The 24,978-nt window shown below is 52.5% G+C and overlaps 3 protein-coding genes across 3 annotated transcripts; 2 read left to right on the top strand and 1 right to left on the bottom strand.

Annotated features, from left to right (window-relative positions):
* Window positions 1-17,637: 17,637 nt before the first annotated feature.
* Window positions 17,638-19,009, top strand: SAPIO_CDS1550 (uncharacterized protein; the record flags this gene model as incomplete). Its single annotated transcript, XM_016784794.1, has 3 exons — window positions 17,638-18,293; window positions 18,364-18,690; window positions 18,964-19,009. 3 exons carry the CDS (start codon window positions 17,638-17,640, stop codon window positions 19,007-19,009), a joined length of 1,029 nt encoding a protein of 342 aa, XP_016645551.1.
* Window positions 19,010-20,432: 1,423 nt separating this feature from the next.
* SAPIO_CDS1549 (3-ketoacyl-CoA thiolase, peroxisomal) lies at window positions 20,433-21,850 on the top strand (the record flags this gene model as incomplete). Its single annotated transcript, XM_016784793.1, has 3 exons — window positions 20,433-20,497; window positions 20,599-20,779; window positions 20,846-21,850. The coding sequence occupies 3 exons, from the start codon at window positions 20,433-20,435 to the stop codon at window positions 21,848-21,850; spliced, it is 1,251 nt and encodes a 416-aa protein (XP_016645550.1).
* A 441-nt stretch (window positions 21,851-22,291) lies between these two features.
* Window positions 22,292-24,922, bottom strand: SAPIO_CDS1548 (Sulfate transporter; the record flags this gene model as incomplete). The annotated part of the gene is made up of 4 exons (XM_016784792.1): window positions 22,292-23,050; window positions 23,128-23,641; window positions 23,711-24,325; window positions 24,435-24,922. 4 exons carry the CDS (start codon window positions 24,920-24,922, stop codon window positions 22,292-22,294), a joined length of 2,376 nt encoding a protein of 791 aa, XP_016645549.1.
* Window positions 24,923-24,978: the final 56 nt, after the last annotated feature.

The raw sequence follows: 24,978 nt of genomic DNA, 5'->3' as shown, positions 1-24,978 counted from the left end.
AGCACTAGGTCGCGTGTCTTCGCGCGCGGGGGGGGGGGGGGGGGGGGGGGAGCTTGAAGCGGAGACCAGACGGCTGTCACCGGAATTGGTAGCAACGCGATGGTAAACTGTCAGCCCATGGAAGCATAGCGTACCAGGAATTCTAACCCGATTAGGGTAGCTTTTGTTCTGGGAAGCTGAAAGGCACTCTCTCCAGACTCTATTAGTGAGGACTCTCTCATATTTGCATTTCGAAGGTCGAGACTGGCCGCTCGGCCGTCGCCCGACTGGAAGAAGGCACTGCCACTCCTCGCCACTTGGGGTATCCGTGACTACTCATTCCATTGCGGATGTAGTCGTCGGGACACCTTGTCACCTCTTCGCTTGAATATATCAGGGACGAGAACCAGGCTTGGCCAAAGCTTCTGCATCTCCCGGAGTGTGGGACCGACGGATATTGGAGCACAGGCAATGGGATCTATACAATAGTATGGGTTCTGCTCTCTGTTAGGGGGGCTCTGGTCGCTGGCCATTTTGCAGGTTGCGTTGCAGTTGCAAATAGTTGCAATTGCACGGTGACTGATTATTACTCACGACCGTCGTAGCGTACGAAGTGCCAGGCGATGATTGCCTGGCCCAAATCCTGTTCTTGCCCGTGTGGTTGCTTTTTTGATGGCCGTTTTTACTTTTCCTTCTGCGGCCTTGCAGCATTCATGTCGGCGCTATTCGGGCCCTTTTCAGTTGATTTTTCCCGACTTCCTTGGTTGACGGTCTGCGTTTTCGCTTCGTTTACCTCTACCTAATAAGCTTAGCACGTACATTTAGAGGGTATTTTGGGGAAAGTAATCGTTTGTCAAGAATCAACCAGCATCGCTTAATTGCACGAACACAAGAGACCCCATCCAGCCACTCTTTATGCAGTGCGAGAGTAGGGTTCGACGGTCCAGGCGCTCCCAGGCTTCGTAGCCGTGCTGGCTAGCCAAAACGAACTGGATTCCCTCCCCTAGCTCCCATCAGAACAATGGCTAGCCAGCGGGCCGCTAATATTGATGACTTTGCAGGTGAGTAGGCAATGGTCAGAGAGGAGATACCCGTATTAGACAATGCCATCGATGTTCGGGCAAGGTCGGTAAGGGGCACCGAAATCGAAAGACCTTTCAAAGGCCTCCTTAGCGTCGAAGGCCGCTCCTTAGCACTGAGAGTGGGGCGCCCGTCGGACTGAACTCCGAGCAAGCTGGGCGAGATTGAAATTGGAATTGGGATAGGAAATCAGACAGACTTACGTGTTTGAACGGAGCTTCCGAAGCTCTGGGGGCTGCAGTTATTATCCCGGGCATTTTTCGTTGATGCAGTTGGCGATGTTTGTCATTGGGAGTTTTCTTTACAGAACAAGAGGCTGCACATGTGGCTTTAGGGTGTCAAGGAGGGCGGGAAGAAGAAGCTATCGAAGTGATCTGGACTCGGGTACTATTGTGTAGGCAATTCATATGCAGGGGCGGGGAAACTTGAATATTGAGAAATGATCAGAATGGGGATAAGTTCCTGGGCGAGGCACTACTAGCCATTCGATGTTGTTCGAATGGGGTATGGAGATGAGATGGGCAGCCAGGTTCATCCTGACGAATTGTCAAGAAGACGTGCGAGGAGGCGACATCAATGTACGATTCACTGCAGAAGTTGCTCCTTCCAAAGGGAAGCTAAATTTCTAGGCAGATAATTGATGGTGAAAATGGGCAGTAGCTACCGCTATACTGCATAACACCGATGGAAGGTGAGGATCATTGGTCAGTGAGTGTCACTTGGGTACTTCCCTCTGCCAGCATCATTCGGCAGTGATTGAGGTATTACAGCCCGGCGGCGAGCATGACAGAAGCACATTGAAGATCTCGGCGAGCTAGTTTTGCTCTCCACCAGAAATTACTGCCGCCAAAAATCTAATCTGCCTCACCTCCCGATAAGCGACGATAGCCAGGAACAGGAAGGAACCTGGAGAATAGGAAACAAAGGACAAGACAATGTAAAAAGGAAGGACCCGCTGTAATCCTCATGCACATGCATACCAAGTAAAGAAGGCGCTCTTGGTTATCTTCTACAAGTATCCATACTTCTCCCAAGTTACTCGCTTCATCGCCATCCAGATGCAGGCGGCTGCTCTGCTCGGTACGGTTTGCGTTTGATGAAAGGCTCTATGTTGGCAAAGGCGAAATTACCGAGAATGAGGATCAACTCCAAGGCATTGTTTGAGCTAATTACGGGACTGAAGTTGACACGGGATCGGATATCGACGACCGAGTTCCTGCAATTGCACCGAATCAGTTCTGCTTAGATGAGACGGCCGCTGTCATTAGCGCACACCCTTAATGGGAAAGCGTGAGAGGTGCCGACTCATGAGCACATCAATCTCTCGAATTGATTGATCAATCAAAAACTCTTCTATGGGCACCGACCCTTCTGGAAGAGATTCATCGACGCCTCAATGAGTTCAGCTGTCAGGTGGTGTCGAATTTGAGTATCTGCCCTCTAGGTAATGTCAGAGTGTCTGCTTCGGATTTTTCCGTTCTTTTCTTTTCCCTTTCCACTCCTTCTAGAGAGAGAGACAGAGAGACAGAGAGAGAGAGTGTGTGTGTGTGTGGGAGGTAAATATATTGCCCCGCCTTTCCTCATCTACTTCGTACACTTGTCCGATAGGTTTGGCAATATTTAGCTTGGGAGGAAGTCAGGTTAACGGAACGGCTGTTGGTATGAAGAAATTCCCTGCATTTGTACCTACCTCATACATTGCAGGAATGTGTTCATGTACGGGGCGATACATCCGAGGCGCAGATTCAGCAACAGAAAGCGCAATAGTGGATCTGTTGTTGGAATCACAACGTGTGAAAGGTCCGATTCTGAACTACTCATGCCCGCCGATCACTTGTCATTACACGCGCGGGTGTTGAGAGCAGCCGAATCACCCATATTGAGCCATTCTCAACTGATCAACACATCCATGTTCTCGACATTTCAGCACCTGGACTTGTGCTGACGCTTACGCGAAGTCCATATTGTCGCAACAAGGGCATTATCGCCTTGTTCTTGCTGGTGGGACCAATGACAACCGAGAGGATGGTGACGTCACCTGGGGTGAGCACGATTACCAGTGGAGAGAACAGAGCAGGCGGCAGGGCCAAGTCACTAAGAGGAGCAGTTTGGAAGCCAACTGGAAAAGCGCGAATGATTGAGGAATGCCAAGTGACAGCGAAAGTGATCAATTACCACCAGAGCCCAAGCAAGCTTAGACTTCGTAAACTAATCTAATCGTCCTCTGCGATGGGACTGGAGTCTGGAGAAGCCCAGCTGTTCCTGGATTGGCGTTGGACGGCAATATCCGAGGCAGGTACCGCTCAATGGCTCAAGCTATTTGCTCTAAAATTAGTTGAAAGGTCAGGCCGGCTAGCGTAGACGGAATCTCCTTGTGTACCTCGGTACATTCGTAGTCCTTCAGAAGGGGAGTCCCTGTCAGGCGATCGTCCTTGCCGAAGCTTCCCCCAGTGGCTCCTGGTTGCGGTTCCGCGCCAGGGAAGGACCCTCCACTCGAAGCTCGAGCATGTGGAGATGCCTCATCTTTTGATGGCAGGAGCTGCCTCGTACAATCTACGGGCTGCGTTGATAGGAATAGCATCAAAATGTATTGGTCCGGTCTAGACCATAAAGCGGGTGGCCAGGCCATAGGGGTCATTAAGGCAGGGAAGTCAGCCAGCTTGCAAACAACAATGGTTTTGATTACTTGAACAAGCTGACCTAGGCTGACCGCGAAGACGCCTCGTGGCTCGCACCTGCTCTTCTCTTCGACCAGCGGGCCACGAAGTACTTCGTACCTCACCGTGAAAGGCCCACCGCAACCGCTAATTCTGAATGGGGAAGCAGCACATCAGCACTGGTGAATTTGGTGCTGCTCATTGGTGAGCCCCTCGCAACTTGCATCAATGTGAGTGGGCTCTGAACGAACTGCCGCCGCCATAGAAACCCAAGCTTTCTCGATTGAAAGACTTTCGCCATCTATCACATCAAGAGGCGCTACGAGATCGAAGAACGATTGTCGATCCTCCTTCGTTGCGGGCAAGAGGCATAGGATCATCAACGACGCATACGGGTAGTCTGTCACGAAGGGATGATTTCTACCCAAAACGAATCGGTCACAAATCATTACTTACCCTCGAGCAGGGTAGCGTCGGCGGCGTCCCGCCACTTCTCAATTACTCCGATGGCTGCTGAACCTCCCCTTTGGGTACGGAGCAAGTTGGCCGGCTCCGTCTGCGATCCGAGCTTTGAACCCCTGGGGCTGGACCTGGAACGAGGGGTTGGTCCTCTGGTAAAAAATGCAGTTCATGTCACTGCTTTCTGGATGCCTCCTCAAACTACCAAGACGAGTCGTACTTGGTTGATAAGAGCGGCAACGTATTATGCTGCAGCTCCTTGATGAGGTGAAGATACGAATTGCAAAACGTGGCCAGCAACTTCGAGGCCTCGTCTGGGTTGTCTGGTTGACTCGTGCAGGGGGGGTGACTGCTAAAGTGCATGCAGACTGACAGGCCTGATCCGGTTTGGCATACCCGTCAGTCCCCTTTGAGAAATCGATGCACCCGAAGCGATTCGACAGCCCTAGGCCGCTTCAGTGTGATCGACCTTACAGCGCCCCTCTCCTCGATCTGACAAGGCCTTTTGGACGGATAAGGCCGATCACTGATAAGCAAGGATACAAGTGAGTGCACTGATCAGGAATGACCGCCCATCTTCTCACGCCCTCTACATGATGCAACACTTCGAGCAAGTGGAAAGCGAGCCAAGCCACAACTGACACACCTGACAAAGCAATGCGATGTGGTACTAATAATACCTTCCTATGACCCAAGTCGTCTCGGGTGGGCCATTTCTGGCCTTCAATAGCCCATCGAACTATTAGACGGACCGAACATGCCAAGGCGTGCCGTCACTTCAGGGACGATTGCAAGTGATGGAAATCTCTGGCCGAGCCGAGGACATTTTGATCCTGTGGTTTTTCCTGAAATAGACATATCACGGACAGAAAGGGATCGGGACCGCCGCTTCTCTTTTTTTCTCGGCCGATCTCGGTCTGTTCCACTAAGTAGACTGGCAAAGAGGGGAGCGAGCATCCCGCCGAGCGTTCCTAGTCTTGGTGGGGTTGGAATCCCTGACAGATTCGTCCTGTCACGGCCGACCGGTGACACGAGCAAACGAGTGCCCTCAATTACTAAATTAGCACCGATACAGTTGATGGGTGCCTGGGCGCTGGACTACTTCGTAGACTCCTTCGTGCGAGCGTTTCAGACCATCATGAAAGACTCCCCACTTGTCGGACCTGGCCAGTCCGATTCCTAAATTTGACAGCCAAGGTCTCGAATGGGTTAGCGGCTTTCTTGGGCTTGAAGCCTTCCAGGGTACATCGATCTAATCTAGTCGATGCCAACCCTGCAAGGTGACACTGGCTAGCGGGAGCCAGGACTGTCCCTGTCCGGTCCCATGGTCCATCTTGCTCCATGCTCTTGACGAACGACAACTTCAAAAGTACGAAATACGGACAACTTGTTCAAAGGAGGGCTGGTTGCTATCTCGAAACCACGGGTGTATGTAGGCGAGTCCGAGAATATTCTATCATGCATGTTGATAATGAGATTTTAAGGAGATGATTGGTATTTTCTGAATTGGGGGGAACCACTTCGAAACACCATCTCTCTGCTCGCCCAGCCACCCTATGCCCATGTTGGTGTTGTTGATGTCGCTGCTCAGCATCGAATGCATGCGCAGAAATCAAGCAGCAGGCCAAGGCAGGCGGTGAATTAGACATTCGGCATTCAAAATCGTTCACCTCCTCTCTTCTCAATACATTGCATGTAATATCCCAATCCCCTCCCGGCCATGCACTTGTCCTTTCCGTCTTTGTTCGTCCCCAGCGCCATCAACCTCACATTACTACGCCACTATCAGATCAAGTTCGGAAGAAAGATCCCCCGGGCAAGGTTGCCCCTCCCGGCCTCGGGCTTCGCTAAAGTGTTCCGCTTCCAGGTTCATTTTGAAAGATGTCCTGCCAACCCTTTGCTTTTTCTGCATGTATGTCGAAGCATCCTGTTTGCTTCCCGAGAAGCCTCAATGGGAGGAAGTCAGAAGAATACTAAGCCACCCTGCGAGCTCAGGGCGAGGATAGCAACCTCCTATCTCCGCCATAACCCTGTCAGAAACCCGGGGATGTCCAGAATTACCTGCATGCTAGATATTGGATTTTATTGGATTGGCTTAGCTGAGAAGCTTCTAATTCTTCTACATTCTTACATCACATTTGCATACGTTCCATGATTTTTCCATGGCAGCCACAATCTTCCTTCAAGGGAAGTCTCATTGGAGATGGGAGAGACTCTGTTTTCATTCTGGGGCTCTTTCTTTCTTTCTTTTTTCTCCAGGAGTCGAGATGGCTCGTCTCTGGACCCTTGAATGTCATCGATGCCACACATTCCGCCCTCCTCTGGATGAGTCTCCAGGGTTACTGTCAGTCATTTAATGTATGGTTCACTCTCCACGAGGAAATTCTGCAGGAACACGCCAACAAACCCATGTGTCGATGACAGTCGTCGCCCGTTGTAGGCCGAGCGAGCAGAAACAGAGTATGCAAAAAAGGTTGCACTGAACGAGGGGCCACGATAACCGAGCTTTCCTGACCGCGGACTACTCGGTGAAGGACGTGGCACACATAGTAGGATCTAGGATGGTGTGCTCGGTCTACTTGGCTCGTACAGCCGGGCAACGCATGTCTCGTATCTCCGGGAAGGGGGAATATGTCTCCCCAACACATGTTCATTTCATAAGTGGTGGTTCTTGCCATAGAAGGACGTTGTCCTTCTTGGGACCTTGCGGAATTCTTACTTCTCCTTGCGGTCCTTGATTTCCCAACCTACTCAGCACCTCACGCATAAGCTATTGGCTGTCGTGGCGTGACACGGCATGGAACTGAGGGGCAGCACATACAGATATGCTTGGGAACAGACCAAGGATCGGATGAATCGCAGGTAGCTCGATTATCTTGGAATGGTTGCGGGAGTTCGTGCTACGAAGTACCCACGGACAATGTCCTCTTCAGGTGTTGCTCAAACAAGGCACGCAAATGTGAGGCACACCACCACACCATTTACCAATTGCAGGGAATCCAGTACAAGTTACATCCTTCAATGAGCTCAGCAGGTACGTCGCACGGGAAAAGGTGGCGCATTCTTCAGATGCACCGTGTTCAGAGACATCGGATGGGGCTGCCAATCTTATTTTCTTCAGGAACCCATCTGGTGTCTCGTTCCTACGCCAGCAACCCAATTTTGTGATGAGAGAGGTAGACTTCAGCAGCACCCATCCCTCTGGATTCTGTCCACGGTCAGGACGACTCGGCTCTCGCGTCTCACTCGGGAGCTCGGCAGTCTTTTTGGCAGGGCATTCGGGCCCATTCCGTCGGCATTATTCCATGTGGCAAGCCAAACATGCGTCAGTGAGGCTCAGGTCACCAACAAGAGTTCCTCTACTATCTTCTCCTTCTGTTTGCGCTCCCAGGAGCCGGAGACGGGAAGGAGGATATGAGTTACACAACCTTACCCAGCGGGATGAGGACCCTAGCAGATAATCGCGGATACGAAGGGCTGGCCGTGGATCAGCTCACTGACTAGACTGCGATCAGTAAAGACCGCGTTCAAGTGCCCAGGAACCCCTGGCAACAAAAGAGACAAGGATGGCGAAGATAAGAGGGTGGAAATAGCCACGCCCCGGTGTCGATAGGTTCATGTTGGTAAGCAGAAGTACACAATGAAGCTTGGCCATCATCCACCATCTCAGTAGCTACTGTACACTAGTAGTTGGTAGACTTGAGCAAGACGAGTGCATGCAAACCGAGCTATGAAGTGCGACAGGCGAGATCCATACGAGGAAGAAAAATGAAGGAGATGCAAGGAAAAGGTGGTTGCGGAGCCAGAGAAGAAGTAAGGTGATACGAGCAGTCTATTCGAGACACTCCCTGGGGTGCAGATGAGAGGACGATCTGGCCTACAATGTGGTGAGGTTGCTTCAGTGGATTCTCGGGTTCGGTTGGTGGTGGTGCGAACGTCTCTGGGCAGTGCGTTTGCAGTCCAAATTATGTGCGAGAAAGAGACCCGGAACCCTCGCCTGGCAATCGACGCTGCGCATCACGGATATCACGGTTCGAAGCAGTTGGAAAAGGCCTGTCGTTAGCCCTGGACAATTCTGGCATTCGACAAAAACGTGAGACCCTAGCCAATTCACGCATTCGCTTCATATCCTTGGGTTCGGTCCCGAGCCTGTCGGGAATTTTCTTACTCCCCCCTCTTCGACCTGTGCCAATCAGGTGGTACTTGAACCAACTATTCTCTCGATTTTAGCGACCTCCACAATGGGAATAGGTTTCAGCTGACGACACACTAGGACGGGCTCGCAGAGCAACTGAGAGTAGGACGAAAGAAGAACAGTGGGGAAATGAAAAGACGGGCTAGTACGAAGTAGTGCAGGTGCAGGTGCAGGCGAAGTGGGAGGATCGCCCGCCCGCACCCGGTAGTGTGCGAAGTAGTTCGTGGGGAGTGAATATGGGAACCAGCCTTGCATAAGAGCCAGAGGAAGTAGTGTACACTACTTCTTGAGAGCGAGAAGGATAAGGGAGGGGCGTGTGCTCCGAAGACTACAGACCTTCCTTGCTGCTCTACTCCTCTTCTCACGGGAACCAACAGCGCAGTGGCGTACTTCCTGCCTCATCCTGGTCACTAGCGAACGCGGCAGTCGGGGGTTAGGAAAGACGTGGGAAAAGCAAATTGCAAGTTGTTTTGTTGGGCGCTAACATGCGATTTCGGCTGAATTTGGAAGAAAAGCAACGGCCAGAAGAAGCAAAGAGCCGTGCTATTGTCATTCTTAGCCCGCTAACGCTATGGGATGCGATGGAGCAGGCGGTTTTAGTGTACGAAGTCGCAGTGCATTTTCTCGGTATGTTGCATTGGTCGTGGTGGCTCCATGTACGGCGTTTCCTATGATGTGCTTGCACTTGGGCCATTTTTAGGGCATTGACGATGGAGTGAGGTCGCCTGTGGTCTGTGGTGGTGTGCATTTTGGTGGTTGCGGGCTTGTTTTACCTGGCGAACCATTGGCGGCGCCTTTCTTTTTTTCACCTCTCTTCTTTTCATTTCGACTCCTTCTCTTTTCTTATTTTCGAGGGCATTGACGTTGTATTGCTGCTACTTTGTGTCGTTGGATCTTCCTTTTCTTTTTCTATCCTCCTGCATTTGCGTTAGACTCGATGGTCAGCAATTAGACAGACCTTGGAAGAGTGAGCATCAGGATCGGTGTTCATGATGGAAATGTCATTTTGAGGCCTCAGTCGAGAGCCTGAGAGTCCTTTCTTTGCTTGTTTTTTCTCCCCTCTTTCGCAATTCCGCGTCCTGTTGGTTTCGAGCCGTATTCCAAGCGGCTCCAGAAAGAATACGACCACAGATACGAAAGGTGGAGATATTGGAGGTCTCCAAGGCCAAACCCGTAAAAGCCCAGGAAGCAAAGCAAAGAAAGAAGAGCACAACTTGGCAAGCTCACTTACGTGCTTTGGAAAATCGATATTCCCCGCAGCCGTTCCTCCCGGAGCACCGGTCGAACTTGGGCTCTGCGACGGTCCGGTGTCGACGGCTTCCGAAAGCTGGGCTTGATCGACACTACACTCCCCCCCAAGTTTCTCACTTACCCTATTTGCAGCTACGCCTTTCCGGGTAGGGACTCGAGCGAATCCTCTCACACACTCTCACACTCGCACACACATTTGGCATCAGAAACCTGCTCCGCCCATGCTCGGACATATGACGCACTTTGTCCTCACCATGGCCCGCACCGGTCCTCGATCAATCCCTGTCCTCTCCAGGAACGGGTTTCTCTTTTCCTGATCCTCCTTCTTCCCCCTCGCCCCCAGGTCTCAGACAAGGTCTACTCCTACTTGTCTCTCTTATCTTTCTCTCTCTACACCTATTGCCCCTCAGTTTAATTACTTGCAGCACTGAGACGTATCCTTTGTTCAACTGAACCCCCTTGTCCCATCGGCCCCCCATCGCCCCTCTCCCCATCCTGCTGAATTTGGTATGGTGAAACCAGCAAAGAGACCCGGGACTTTCTTTTTCTAGTGTACGTTATATATCCTATTTGGGTCTGATGAGGGGAGAGCTCCCAAGGTCCCCGCTTAAAGGGGGGTCATCAAGCTGCATTGCTCCAGACGACTTTACGCCGGCGGAGAGGGGGGAGTGAATCGAGGAAACCGTGTTCAGACTCGAGAGACGGAGGGGACGAGGCCCAGACCCAAGGTGGTAATTGACTTTCCTTTTCTTGTTTCTTAGGGAGGGATATTCATCTTAATGTGATTCACACGAGGGTGTTCGAGTCCATCCGAGCTCACCAAGGGGGAGAGGTGCGTACCTTGTTTAAGGAGCTTTGGAACCGGCGAGATGAGATGGTCTTTCGGGTATTGGATTTGTCCGCGATGCTACTCTGCGTGTTTTTGAAATCATCAGGGGAACGAGACAATGAGGCATTGTGTGCCAGTGTAGGTCTTGTACGGGAGATTGGGATGTCTATGCGATGGAGACGTGTTGTGTGTCTAGTGACAATACAATACGGGGCTACCACGACGCGATGTGGGATTACGAGAAGGAGTGTCGCATTGCTGATGGAGGCTGCTACGCTTATGCTCTATGAACCTGTTGAGATGGAGAGAATCTATTGAGCCAGGTTTGATTGCGCTGGCTCTCTCTTCGGCTCAATACGATGTGCCCTCGGCTGATGGCCCGGTGGCGAGGAAAACAGCTGGACTTTGTCTGACTAGCTCTCACCAGAGGGGCAAAGTCTCATGAGTCGGTTGGCCAGCGAAGGAGGGGTCGAGCGAGCTGATCATGATGCTTGGCCCTTCCGTTGCCTGGGGTTATCCAACGGAAGTCTATTCGGACTTCCCTGCGGTCTCTTTGGTCCTCTCCAGCGAGAGGTGTGATTTCTCCTTTCGCCTTGTTTTCGGCCCCCTCTGTCGAGAGAGTGGTATGTGCAAGAAGACAGGTGTTGGGAAGTAGTGCCAGAGGGAAAACGACATCATGCAAGCGCTGATCTTGGTGTCAGTCATCATGTCCTTTCAAAGTCTGATGGGCACAGATGAAGATAGCGGCTCCTCCCCGAAGAGACGGGTGTTTTGAAGAAGGGGCTACTCTACTCCAGTATTCACTCTACTGTCTGCCCTAAACCTCAAACCTAGATGCAAGAAGAGAGAGAGAGAAGCATGCCAACTGAAGCCAAAAAAGTGTTCACTAGAAACGTGGTGTTCAGACCCTTGAGAAAGCTCTTCAAGATGTTTAGGAACGGCGTCGAAACAGCATGAACCCGCTATCCATGACTTGAGCTTGAAAAGAAGCTTAACATCTTGACGTTTTGTCCAAGGTCCCCTTTTGTTTAAGCGATAGGGAGGAACAAAGGCATAGACAGAAAGGTGTTAGACCATGCTGGAAAATCTTAATTCTTCTTCCTTCTCCACCATGTCTGTCTGTCTGCTCTGGATTTCCTCTCCTTTGACTTCTTCTCCGGATCCAAACGACCTGTCAGAGTGAGAATGGTGTTTCTGGAGGACTGCAGATTTCAAAACAGGCGGATGAGGGGGCGTGAGCATGAGGAGAAACCGACGGCGTCATGCAGGAGCTGCCTGCTTTGGTCTGGTGATGGTGATTCTGTTTCTTCTTTCTTAGTTTTGCATCATTTTTGCCACCACTTGAGAGAACTTGCATCCATGTTTTCTCAGTTCCTTAGCCGGCGTGCTGCAGGGTGTTCACGGGATGCTTTTTGCTTCAGATCATGAGAGATGGGATGTAGTAGGCTGGGCTTGGAGCATGCACCGGGAGTTTCGTAAATCTCTTTCTCTCCGTTTCTGCCTAGGAGAATATCATGCGTTAGCCCGACGCCAGGTGTTTGGAAGATGCCATCCTACAGATTGCTTGAGACGATAGAACGCTTTCCCTGCATCTCCAACAGCTGAGGCGGCTTTTCCTTGCCGGTGGTAGTTCGCAGGCATGTAAAACGCGAAGGGGGGTGTGGAGGTTATCTTCTTTCTCACTGTAAATCCTGAACATTTTTTCTGTAGAGCTCCCCTCCAGTTCTCTCTTCCGCGGGATTTTGCTGCGTTTTCTGCGCTTCTGTTCCAAGTCTCTTTCCCTTTTCTCCTTCTTGCTTCGCTGTCACCCGTCACGGGGGAGAAAGCCACGCATCGTTTGGCCAAGCACGTCTCCCAACTCAAAGCAAGAAGTCTCCGCCGTGGAAATGGCCACGAGGGAAGAGCCACCTGACGGCTTCTCTCGCCCCCGTTTGCCCGCAGTATGACCGAGATTCTACATGCGCTTCTTTTTTCAGCTCTTTGTTTTCTTTTTTCTTTTTTTTCTTTCCAGCGTGGGTGACTATGCAAACGCCAAGCGGATGGCCGCGCTACTTTTTCGTACGGCAGGAAGAGCGATGCTGAAATCGTGGGGGGATGGGGAACCTTTGCGGTGCCAAGCTGGAGCCTACGATTGGATCCTGGTATGGTCGGCTTACAGATGGCCAAGTGAACGACCTATGGATTGCGGCGGGAGCTGGTTTCTTCCGGGGGGCATGGGTGATGAGTGAAGTCCTACTAATGGCTTATGACTTGGGCTGTTAGTGAGGAAGAGAGGAGGTGAATGCTATCCGGTGTGGGGGAAAGTGGTTTATGGGCTTGAGAGAGTAGAAACGGAGTGAGAGAGGTTTGTCTGGAGGACGAGGACTGGCTTGGGCTGGGCATTGAAGCCACTTGGACATCTTGGAATGCTTTGCCAAGTGACATGCGGACTCTTTCCTCTTCGTGAGGTTTTCATGACTGAGTCCTTAGGGCGAGGTTTTAGGATGGAGTCACGGCTCTCCGCTTTGCCATGCGGATAGCGAGCGGCAAGCATCCCAGCCGACGTATATATCCGCCCCGCTGGATAGAAATCCAACGGAGATCATAGGCCTATGGACTCTGTTTCTTCCTCTTGATGGATCTAGTGACAAATTGAGGGACCAAGGTGATGTGGCGAGACCACCAAGGATCGCATTGCCCAGCCAGGCCATCATAACAACAGAGTAAACACTGGCGAGGGAGTTTCCAGGGAGTCACCCTTGCCTCCTCATTTGCCTAATCAAGCAAAAGTCACTCTCAGGATTCCAGATTCCTAGCCTTATCGAGTTATGTCCCGTAGTGCCAAAACTTCCACGCTCGCAGCCCAGAAAACGACGACTTCAACGAGGAGGGTGCGTGCAAGCAGCCCCAAGACTCCTTCCTCCTCTCTTCCCCGCCAAAACTACTGGAAGAAGACGTATAAGGAACTTTTCGAGTGAAGCTTGCAACCGTGCAGCTCACGTAGCAACGAAACCGTGAGCCTGGCCGAGCGGTAACTGTTCGAGGGCGCTCAATGGCCAGAGTCATGGCCAGGGTCAAGGAGTAATGTCCCTCCTCTGGGAGCACTTGAAGTTCCTTTTTTTAAAAAAAAAATTTTTAAAAAAAAATTTTTTATTTCGCTTGTAAGTTCTATTTCGGCCTTTCCTTTTTGACTTCAATGTCTTTTTATTGTGTTCTGGAGGATGGAATCCTGACATCCTGGGATTAATGGATATTCCTAGAGGTTATTAGTTCGAACCCGGGTGCCAATAGCCACCCCCCCCCCCCCCCCCCCCCCCCTTTTTTTTTTTTTTTCTTTTCCTGTGATTTATGTGGATGGAGATATGATCTATCTGGATGTGTATTCTAAGGAAATCGTTTAATTTTGCGTCGTGAACTATATCCCATGGGGCTGAGGGAGCGGTTCCTCGCCATCATGGTCTTCAATGGAGGGAAGAGTAGCACCGGGCGAAGATACGAATTATTGAGGCTCGAGCACAAGAGTAGATGAACGGCTTAGCGTTTCGATCGACCTGATAGAACACTTCTGGCAATGCTAATCATCACGAAACATGGAAAGCTAGATCTCAAGATTCAGGACACACCACTTCAGAACTCGACGATCTCAGGGTGGAACCCGGGTATATGCCGCAGCTCTTTTCTCCATCTCCTTCCTGTAGGAGACACAGACGTGCTATACAGATAGAAAACGCAAAGATGGAGCAGTTCCTGCGTCCGCTCCGTTCTTTCTTGATCCCTACATGGGAGGCCGGGTTTAATCCATTGACACCGAGAGCTGGCAAGGCCAACGATATATATATCTGGTGAGGCAAACTGGCCGCGCTATCCTACATACCAAGTAAGCTTTTGACGTGGCTCCTATAAATAAGAGTAAAGTAAACGAAGCAGCAAAGCCCACAATATTGGACCAGGTTTCAACGGCCGCATACCAGTGCCATTCGAGAGAAGACCCTTTCAAACCTTGATACAGGCAGTCTCTACCAGCCTCGCGATGCCATGATGTCACAACTTCAACCCGCTTCTACGACAAATAGAAAATCAATAGAAGGTATTCGGATGAGACTATTCACAGATTAATGTATAGCAAGAAGAGAATGAGAAATCAGGTGTGGAAAAGAAGAAACTGCAAGGAGACATCACCCAGCACTTCATATATTTAGAACGCATCCAAGGCTCCATTCTCTCTTCTCTTCCTTTCTGTCTGGGACGTAGAGTCCCAGGACATGACCGTCTCAACCATTGTTATATCTAGTGAGAATGTGGCATGGAGATTTGAAGTTCTCGTCGGGTTACCTTTGTCACGGGTCTCAGAAATCTTCTTCAGGATATCCGAGGCTCCGAAGAGGGATACATTAATACATAGGAAGCGGAAATTCGACAGTGAACCACGCCTGCGGGCAGTTCGGAACAGTGAGAGGTGAGCAAAGGCCAAGGAGACGGAGAAAATGTAGATCAAAGGTTAGCTTTAGCTCCTGGACGGTGGAAAGTATGGTGTAGGAAAGGGAACACCATGACTCCCGGGCTCGCAGAGAGCTCGGAATAGAGGAAATATAAACGTGACATGGCATATCACGGTTCAAGTGAATGTACTCTGATATGTGAAGTTATCAACTTGATGAAATCCCAATCTGTGGTCTACGAGAGTTGTTGGGCTGGAGACTGGGCCTTGTATGGCCCCATCCGCGAATGCATCTAATCTTGTGTGGTCTTATGGTGTATCCCCGAGGGTTTCTTCTTTTGCCCCGGGGCGGCAGCGGGGGATACGCCGTTGGTGTGGTGTGGCATGTTTGGTCCTTCTTGGCTCTTGGGGTCGTCGACGTAAGGGGGCACGAGATCGACATCGCCGTCTTGATACGGTATGCTTCCCGCGCAAGGGAGGAGGAATCTTCTCAAATGTTTGGCCGAGAATACGGTGCCGTTACACAAGTGTGAAGGACAACATGCCATTGACCTTCTCACCTGGTTCTACTGATATTACTTGATATCGAGAATGGAGAGGAGACACCTCGATCAGCGCAAAATCTACACGACTACTTCATCCTTTGGCAGTAGAAACAGTCCACAAGGATGATCCCTGCGGGAGAGACCGAGAAGATATAAGGCTACATCCGTTCACAGTTACAGCACCGTTGGAAATATAATACGCCAAGTTGTTTGCTTGTCGATGTGCAGGGTTCGCCCCGTGTTCGTGATCACTCATGCGGCTGGCTGGTGTGTCTGCTTCGAGCTTTCGGACGTAATTATTCGAAGCGACGGCATTTCTCAGGCCGCAGGAACAGGTGCGCCAAGACCAAGGCCAAGCCCGGGAGTCACGGCGGATCAGCACGCGGAAGGTTCTATTGTTTTATATTCCACCCAAAAAGACTCGATTCTTGTTTCCTTTTTGTGACAGTGGCTGCGCCGAGAGATCATCTCGAGATATCTCGATGGGGGAAGGAGTGGTGCCAAACATTGGACACCAAGAGGCGGGATTGAGTGAATGAGTGGGGGTTATATTGCGCTATTAGTGAATATTTCATTGATGGCGTGCGCTACTGTAGTATCATTTTATAGTTTACTGAGGTATTCGAACGCAAATGACCACGAACCCTTGCATCAACCTACAAAGGAGATCCTGGATGCGGTCAGCTTGAGAGTGTCAGAAGTCTCCTGTCGTGAGACGTGAAATGGGAGAGCAAGATGAGAGATGAGGGAATTCGGCCGAGACTCTGGTTGATGGCTGGGCCAAGTTCGAGTGTGCCGACAACACAGCGACCAGCCAACAGCCAACAGCCAAGAACAAACAAACAGCTGAGCCAAGAACCCAAGAGCCAGCCAAGCCCGAGCCTGTTGCTTGGCCTCTGCGCTGGCTGCGCTGGCTGCGCTGGCTGCGATGCTGCGATGTGATGGTGACGAGTGATGTCTGATGTCTGGAATCGTGGGTGGCAGGTCAGCTTTCCACTCTCTCTCCATCCATTCTTTTGACAGCAAAGTAAAATCTCGCGGGTTGACCAATCTTTCTTCCCCTCTTTAGTCTTCGGTGACACTAGGCGAGCTAATCTCGAGCTACGCCCGTCGAAGTTTAGCTCTTCCATTTTCGATCTCCTCCGGGTCCAGGGCCCAGGTCAATCCATCCCCTTTGGGTGGGAGTACCTCCTAGCAACATCACTCACCATTGCATCTCCAAGAACGTTTCGTCCACCTCGGACATTGTTGGCAAGCTGTCGGGGCCAATCTGCGCCCACCGCCGCGTCTCCTGCCCATGCGGGCGGCGGGCGACCACAAACAGCTTCAAACCCACCCCAGTCCTTCTCTTCTTTCCTCTCCCACTCTCTCCCTCTCCTCTCATCGCTCACGAGAGTACCTCTCTTCACTCGCTGTCAGCCCCCCGTCGAGATGAAATTCCAAGTGCGGTGCGGCTGCCCATGCCAAGACATTGGCGCGGAGGATGCATTGATGAGAAGCGGAGCTGCCATGCATCGCCAAGACTTGGAAGCACCTTTTTCTTCCCGTCTTTTGATTCTTTGCTACGAAGTCAGAGTTGAGCCTTCCTTTCCATCTTCGAGTTGGTGATTCCTTCCTTTTTTGTTAATCCTAATTCCTAATGTCAAATCACGGCAACTGCAACTGCCAACAATAAAAAGCATCATCTTTTTCCTTCTGCCTTGCATTGCGTTGAAATTTTGACGCGAGTGTTTTTATTCTCTCTCTTTTAATTTTGATCTACGTTTTTCTTTACATGGATATTTACGGCTTGTGGGGATAAAATTCGTGTTTTGGATTTTGGCATCCAACTTGGATTGTCCGCGGTGCCCGTGTCGCTTGACGACATTGGAACCTGGGAACAATCCCGCCTTGTCTCCACGTCTGTCTAGCTCGTCCTGGGCCTCGAAAGCTTGCGATCCGATCATTGCTGTTCCTCAATTGGACTCGACGACCCTCGATCTCGGATACTACAACCTCCCAATCCTTATCGTCCCGACGATAGCGATCGACGACTTCGACTTCGAGTCCCCCTTACCAGCACGAGTCTCGAACCGCGCGACCGACCTCTACATCTTCATCCAGGGCCGATACTCCCCCATCTCCGGTCGGCGCCTCCCCTCACTCCGCTCCGGGTCCCTTCCCCGGGCCACAGAAACGAAAGAGACCCAACCTCCGCTCCCGCTCCGCTCCGCCGCCCGCCCACGATGCTCCTCCAACACCTCCTCCCATCCTCGACCACCCTCCTCGCCCTCCTCCTCGCCCTCTCCTCCCTCCCCACCCCCACAACAAGCACACGCTCGCCCAAACGCGGCCTCGTCTTCATCTCCCAGCCCCAACACCCCGAAGACAACGCCGTCTGGGTACAAAAAGGCTCTTCCCTAACATGGTACTACAACTACCGCGACACGCCCTCCACCGCCTTCGCCGGCATCCCCCAAGACCGCTTCGAGTTCGTGCCGATGATGTGGGGCGTCGACCAGGAACATCCCGAAGCGACGACTTTTTTGGATAAGGTGAAAGCTATGCTTGATGATAGCGTCAACATTACACATGCCCTAAGCTTTAACGAGCCTGATGGGACAATAGCGTCGGGCGGAAGCGACCTATCCCCCAAGCTGGCCGCGAGGGCATGGGTTAAGAACTTTGAACCACTGAGGGAGCTTGGTGTCAAGGTCGGCTTGCCTGCGTGTACTGGTGCCGCGAACGGCTTGGAGTGGTTGAGGAACTTTTTGGATGCGTGCGCTGAGTTAGTGAGTGAGGGGGCCGAGAAGAAGAGGAATTGTACGTATGATTTTTTGCCGGTTCACTGGTATGGGGATTTCGACGGGATGGCGAGCCACGTCGCCGAGCGAATGGCCGTGTAAGTTTACAATTCCCTCTCCCCCCTCTCTCTCCCCCCCCGGATACTAATGAAAACCTGCTCCAAACAGCTTCCCCAAAATCCCCATCTGGGTCTCCGAATACGCCCTCCCCCACGAAGACCTCCCCGCCACCCAGCGCTTCTTCAACATCTCCGCCACCTGGCTCGACAACGAGACCATCGTCGAGCGCTACGCCTACTTCGGCGCCTTCCGCTCCACCGAGAGCAACGTCGGACCCAACCCCGTGTTTCTCAACCGCGACGGCGCGCTCACGGATATCGGGTCGTGGTACCTCGGCGGGAATGCCACGGGCGTGGACCCGCAGTCCGGGGAGGGAGGGGCGGGGTCCTTGAGGGCGTCGTTGGGGTTGATGGTTTTGGGGATTGTGGCTTGGGCGTGTGTGTTGTTGTAGTGCTGGCTTTGATTTCTCTGTGAAATCGAGCAGGGAGAGCATGACACGCAATAACATACCTGCGACGAAGCGCTATATATACCATATCTCGAGATCTCTCCGGGACACGCGCTCAGCATATATCTACCGGCTAGGAGACCCTCATAATTCTCCGGGATGGCTCATCTTTTCTACATTTCACGTCCATTTTGGACGCGGGCAGGATACACATCTGCCCTACACTTTTCATTTGTACATATGCATAGAGATACAAACAGACCGGCGTTGTGGGGAGGGCTATTTGACGAGGATTACGGCTACTAGGGCGTTTTCTACTTCTTCACCGCTTCGCTTCAAGCCTATATATTTGGTGGTTTAAGGCACAAGAGGGATGTCTACAATATATATACATTATACATAACGAGATCTTGTAATGTTCCCAAGTTCCGTGATGAAGCGATACGTCATAGACCGAGGTGAAAGTGAAAGGTGTCCGGGCAAATGTGACTGCTGGAGCTGAGCGTCCGGGGGAAATCTCCAACGGACCAACTCTTCCGGTGGAAGCGTATCTCCGTAAACTCCCCGCACCGATGCATCTCACTCCCGGCGGGGGGCCAAAACCCTGGAGAAAGATGCCTAGGCCGTTCGATTCAATAGGTTCCGAGGATTTAGGTTCCTCCGAGAGGAGCCTCCACAGTACACTATGCGTACTACCTCCTTCTTCGGACTAGTTAGCTTGGGTTTGTCCGTTGGATGCAGGAGGACGGAGATACTACGGGTTAGTTTCGGTCTCGGACCGACCGCCCTGGAGAGCGTAGTGCACTGAGTACACTCCTGCGCACTATGCCAGCGCACTCTCTGCTCAATAACAGAGCTCCTTCAAGCTTCAACCACCCTACTTTATAACTAGTCGCTGAGGGACGCGGCATACTACTGCGACTGTGGGGAAATAAGGGCGCGAATGGACAGCTTCCAGCCCCTTTCTGGTGTACTTTGTTGTAGTGTGAGCGCAGTCTGGAAGGTCGACGATGTCCCTAGCTGCAGACGCATCGCATTGCACCATCCGCCATCGCCGACGAGGAATTATTAAGCAATCATTTGATCGGATCTTGATCAAGGAAGGAGCATCCAACTCCAAATAATGCTCAGTAATCATCACCGACCTTCAAGTCAGCTTCAAGTCTTGAACAGAGGTGGCATTAGCAATAACCTCAAACTGCAAAGCAAGACATACACATCGCCGAAACCAGAGCCCTCCCAGAAGACGCTAAACCAAAACGGTCGATACCGAGTACCTCGAGCGTCTTCCCCCAAAAAGATGCCTCGGCAAGTCCCCGATCCTCCTTCGAACAGCGAGTCGCATCGTACGGCAAAAGACGCCAGGCAATGAAACCGACACTATTCTGCGCTCCCCCACACTCCAATCTTGCTCTCTCGAACTGCCGTCCCATCCTCCCCTCCTCACTATTTTGCCCCATTTCGTGCCTGGGCGGGCGAGCCGTGGTGCCTCGGGACAGCTTCCCCCTTCCTCTCTGTACTTTTCTGTGTAATATTTATCAACGAGGGTTGCCGTGCCGAACCAGAGTTTCAATTCATAGTTCTCTTTTTTCATTTAGCACAAATCCTCTCCCTGTAGAATTACTTTTTTTCCTACCTTTTTTCTCGATCTAGTCCGTGATACAAGCGAATCTTTCCTTTGGGGGTTTAATACAGCAGTAACTCTTTTTTTTCTTGAACTTCTTCCACAATGGCGACTGAACGTGTTGGCGCTATCCTCAACCACCTCAACCCGAGCTCCGGCCTCGATCGGATGTACGTTCAAAACGACTCTCTCTCTCTCTCTCTCTCTCTCTCTCCTCTTCCACGTTGCGTATGTGTTGAGCTGAGGTACAATGCTAACCAAGCTAAAACAGCCTCGCCAAGAACCCCGATGACATCGTCATCACCCTCGCCGTCCGCACACCCCTCTGCAGGGCGAAGAAGGGCGGTTTCAAGGACACTTCCCTCGAGTACATGATCTACGCGCTCCTCAAGCAGGTGCGCGAGCGGTCCAACCTCGACCCCAAGCTCGTCGAAGACATTGCCTGCGGAAATGTGCGTGTCCCCTCTCCCCCACCCGTTCCTCGGGTTTTCTAGTTGCTGACTTCCTATCCCAAACAGGTCGGCGATGGCAAGACCTCCTACAAACTCCGCGCCGCCGCCCTAGCCGCCGGCTTCCCCAACACCACCTCCGCCTACTCCCTCAACCGCTTCTGCTCCTCCGGCCTCAAAGCCACCGCCGACATCGCCCACTCCATCACCAACGGCTCCATCGCCATCGGCATCGCCATGGGCGCCGAGCAGATGACCGTCGGCGGCGACGCCATCACCGACCCCTTCGACCCCGCCGTGCTCGCCCTCTCCCAGGAGTCCCAGGACTGCATCCAGCCCATGGGCTGGACCTCCGAGAACGTCGCGCGCGACTTCGCCATCTCGCGCCAGGAGATGGATCGCTACGCTGCTGATTCGTTCGGCAAGGCCGAGCGCGCCCAGGATGCGGGCCAGTTCGATGACGAGATTGTGCCTATTACGACCAAGGTGAAGGGTAAGGATGGTGCTCTCGAGGAGGTCACGCTTACCAAGGACGAGGGCATTCGTCGCGGAACTACCTACGAGGGTCTCGCGAAGATCCGCAGCGCCTTCCCCCAGTGGGGCCCAACTACTACCGGCGGCAACGCCTCCCAGCTCACCGACGGCGCCGCCGCCCTCCTCCTCATGAAGCGCTCCACCGCCGAGCAGCTCGGCCAGCCCATCCTCGGCAAATACGTCTCCTCCACCACCGCCGGTCTCGCCCCCCGCATCATGGGCATCGGCCCCACCGTCGCCATCCCCAAACTCCTCGCCATCAACAACATCACCCTCGACGACGTCGACGTCGTTGAGATCAACGAGGCTTTCGCTAGCATGGCTGTTTACTGCAGGAAGACTCTTGGCTTGACCAGCGAGAAGATGAACCCTAGGGGTGGCGCTATTGCGCTGGGACATCCGCTGGGCGCGACGGGTGCTAGGCTTGTTGTTACGGGGCTTTCAGAGTTGAGGAGGCAGAAGAAGAGGGTGCTTATTACTAGTATGTGTATTGGTACCGGTATGGGTATGGCCGGTCTGTTTGTGAATGAGGTTTTGTAAAAGGAAAAAAGAATGATATGGGGGTAGGAGAGGATGTTGCTTCCTGCTGTAGATAATACATTGTTGAATATAAAGCACCATTGTCAAGTCAAAAACACTTCCTGCCCCAGTATGTGAGAGGGAAGTCAAGTACAGATATCCCAAGCCAATAGATCCAATTTCGATTGGTATGTTCCGTGTTCTGTCTGGTATGCAAATATAGAGGTTTATATACCAAATGCAATCCGCTGAAAAAGACCGACTGAAAGAAATAAAGAAGATAGACCCGAATCAAATCTAGGCGGAGAAGCCATCTGAAGCGCCTCCTTCTCCATGCACGACGCCAACGCGATGCCGTTTGATATCGAACAAGTTAAATCCCAACCAAGATCAGAAAAAAAGAGAGACAAGAAGAAAAACGACCTTCTAAAAGGAAAAAAATAGAAAAAACACACGACTCGCTCATTGATGCAACAAAGGCGACCTATCATCCCCAATCCTCCTCCTCTCAGCCGCCACAACACCCTCAACACTCTCCTCCAACTCCGTCATCTTCAACGCCTCGTGCACATCATCAACGTAGTGACCCTCACCGCCGATCAAATCCATGATACCCGACCTCTCGATGAGCTTCCTAACAGGGTGCTTAGGATCCTTGGGCCCCCTGCTAAAGAACACCCGCGCATTCTTCTCCCTGTACGACCGCACGATGTCCTCGAGCACCTGCGTCCCGGACCCGTCCATAGACGTAACGCCGTGAATATCAAAGATGATGTTCTTATTCGACTCCTCGCGCCTCAGACGAGGCAGCGCCGGATGAGCCTGGCTCGTACCATAAAACTCCAAGCGACGCAGACGTGTCTTGAGCTCGCCCGTGTTGGCGAAAGTCAGCGGCTCGGGGATCTTGACGATGAGGCAGCCGTCAATGAGCTCGACGCGGTCAGCGTGCGTCTCGGCGTTCTCGAATCGGCGTGTTCCCGGCATGCGGCCGAGAATCTGGATGCGGGGGCGGGTCGCGTGGCGGATGACCTGGAGGACGGAGAGGCCTATTCCGATGGCGATACCGAAGGCGAGGGAGTAGAATATTGTGGCGAGGAAGATGATGGTCATGAGGCCGAGCTCGCGCCAGCCGCGGATGCGGAGGAAGAAGGCGACGTCGTGGGGGGCTTCCTCGATGAGGGAAACGGCGACGACAGAGATCATAGCAGAGAGTGTGGGTTTCTAAAGTGGCTGTTAGTTTGAGTCTAAAGAGAAGGGCGGGAGTGCTAGTGAAAGGGGTTGAGATGTCTAAGTCTTACCGGAAGATAGTACATGTAAGGCAACAAGAAGAGAATCGTGCACAAAGCAATCAAGCTCAAAAACACACAACTCATCGGACTCTTCCCACCTGTCGCCAACTTAACCTTACTCTTCCCGTAGCCTCCAAAGGCCGGCAGAGCCATGAAGCAACCACCAACGAGATTCGCCACGCCCAATGCCACGAGCTCGCGGTTGGCGCTGAGCTGCATGGCGGGGAAGCTGACGGACCTTCCGAGGTTCTTAACGGCGACGTTGGACTCGAAGAAGCCGAGGAGAGCGATGAGGAAGGAGGTGCTCATGGCCTCGCGGATGTGCTTCATGTTGGTGGGAACGAAGGGCCAGCGGAAGGTGAAGAGACTGCCGGAGGCGGATTTGATGGCGCCGATAATGGCCACACCTTTGTGGTCCCAGTCGAGTCTCCAGCAGAGGATGGAGGCGAGGACGACAATTACGAAGCGGTCGGGGACGTAAGCTACGGAGGGGTATCGCGGCTGAAGCTTGTGCTTGATTTGTCTACAAGATGTATTAGCATAATCAATCAGGCTTGAAGGCTGAAGGAGGGGAGGAGGAGCATGAACATACCGGCAGACCATGATGACGACAAAACTAGTCGCCGAAATGGCAAACGTCAACGTATGCGCCTGACGCCAATTGCGAATCAAAAACGTCAACTTCTCGACACTACTACCATGGCTAACGCCAGCCTTCTTCGCGGCCTCGGTGAGGCCCATCTGGGGAAGAAGCTGATCAACGATAATAACGAAACCAATAGCGGAGATGAACCCTCGCAAGAACGGTCGGCTAAGAACGCTATCTAGGAACCCGATACGAACAAGACCGGCGGCTAGCAGAGTCGCACCAGCGATGCCGGCGATGATGCCGCACACCTGAGCCTGCAGAGCGTCGTCGTTCTCCTCGCCGGACCTCTTCACGATGGTACCGACAAGCAGGGAAACCGTGGCGTCGGGTCCGACCATGAGAGCAGGCGAACTGCCAAAGATGGCGTAGATGAGGGGGTTGAAAAAGAAGCTGTAGAGGCCGTGGATGGGTGGCACGTGGGCAAGGTTATCAGCGAGAGAAAGGACCATAGGGAGGTAGAAGGAGGCGACGGTCAGGGCGGAAATCAGGTCGCCCGTCATGTAGGACCATTTGTACTCTCGAAGCCATGCGAGGCAGGGGATATAGTACGAAAAGTACCTGTGGTAGAGAGGGAGAAACGTCAGTAGAGTGCAACCACAGGTTGGGGGGAACTCCGTCATTTTCACCACCTGAGAACGATTCAACTTCTCGAAGGGGCCAAACTTACATGATCATGTTGGCTTCAACACCAGCCTCCCTCGCCAATTGCTTCGACCTCCGAATCTTCTTACTCTTCATCCTCTTAGAAATCCTCGACCTCCAACTCTTCCCCCTCGCCGTCGACGAATCCCCGGGTATGCCCTGACAATCCGACTCATACTCCGACGTCGAAGCCAAGTCGGTCCCCGTCCTCGTGCTCAGCCCACCGGGGGAGAACGTTCCATGACGGGAACCTCTGCTCGGCCCGCCGTTGAGTTGCTCGAGGAGCGATGACGTCTCGCTGGGGAGGATGGGCATGGATCGGCCGGCGATGCGGGCGAGCTGCTCGGCGTGCGAGGCTGATTCGGCACCGTCGAGGTGGGGAGGGTGTTCGTCAGCGGGCGAGGGGGTCGTGGAAGGCGTGTGGCTTTGGCGGAGGCCGCTTGGTTGCGAGGGGAGGTGGTCTTGACGGCCGCTGCTGGGCGAGGGACCGCCCGTTGGATCGGGTTGGGACATGGCGGCGGTTGGTGAAATCTATTTTAGTTCTTTGTTCTTTTATGCCTTTAATCCTA

Source organism: Scedosporium apiospermum (assembly GCF_000732125.1).
Source record: "Scedosporium apiospermum strain IHEM 14462 chromosome Unknown SEQ_SAPIO_0066, whole genome shotgun sequence".
In the NCBI taxonomy this organism is placed as follows: Eukaryota; Fungi; Ascomycota; class Sordariomycetes; order Microascales; family Microascaceae; genus Scedosporium; species Scedosporium apiospermum.
The sequence above is the reverse complement of the archived record's forward strand: the minus strand, read 5'-3'. Positions and strand labels throughout refer to the sequence as shown.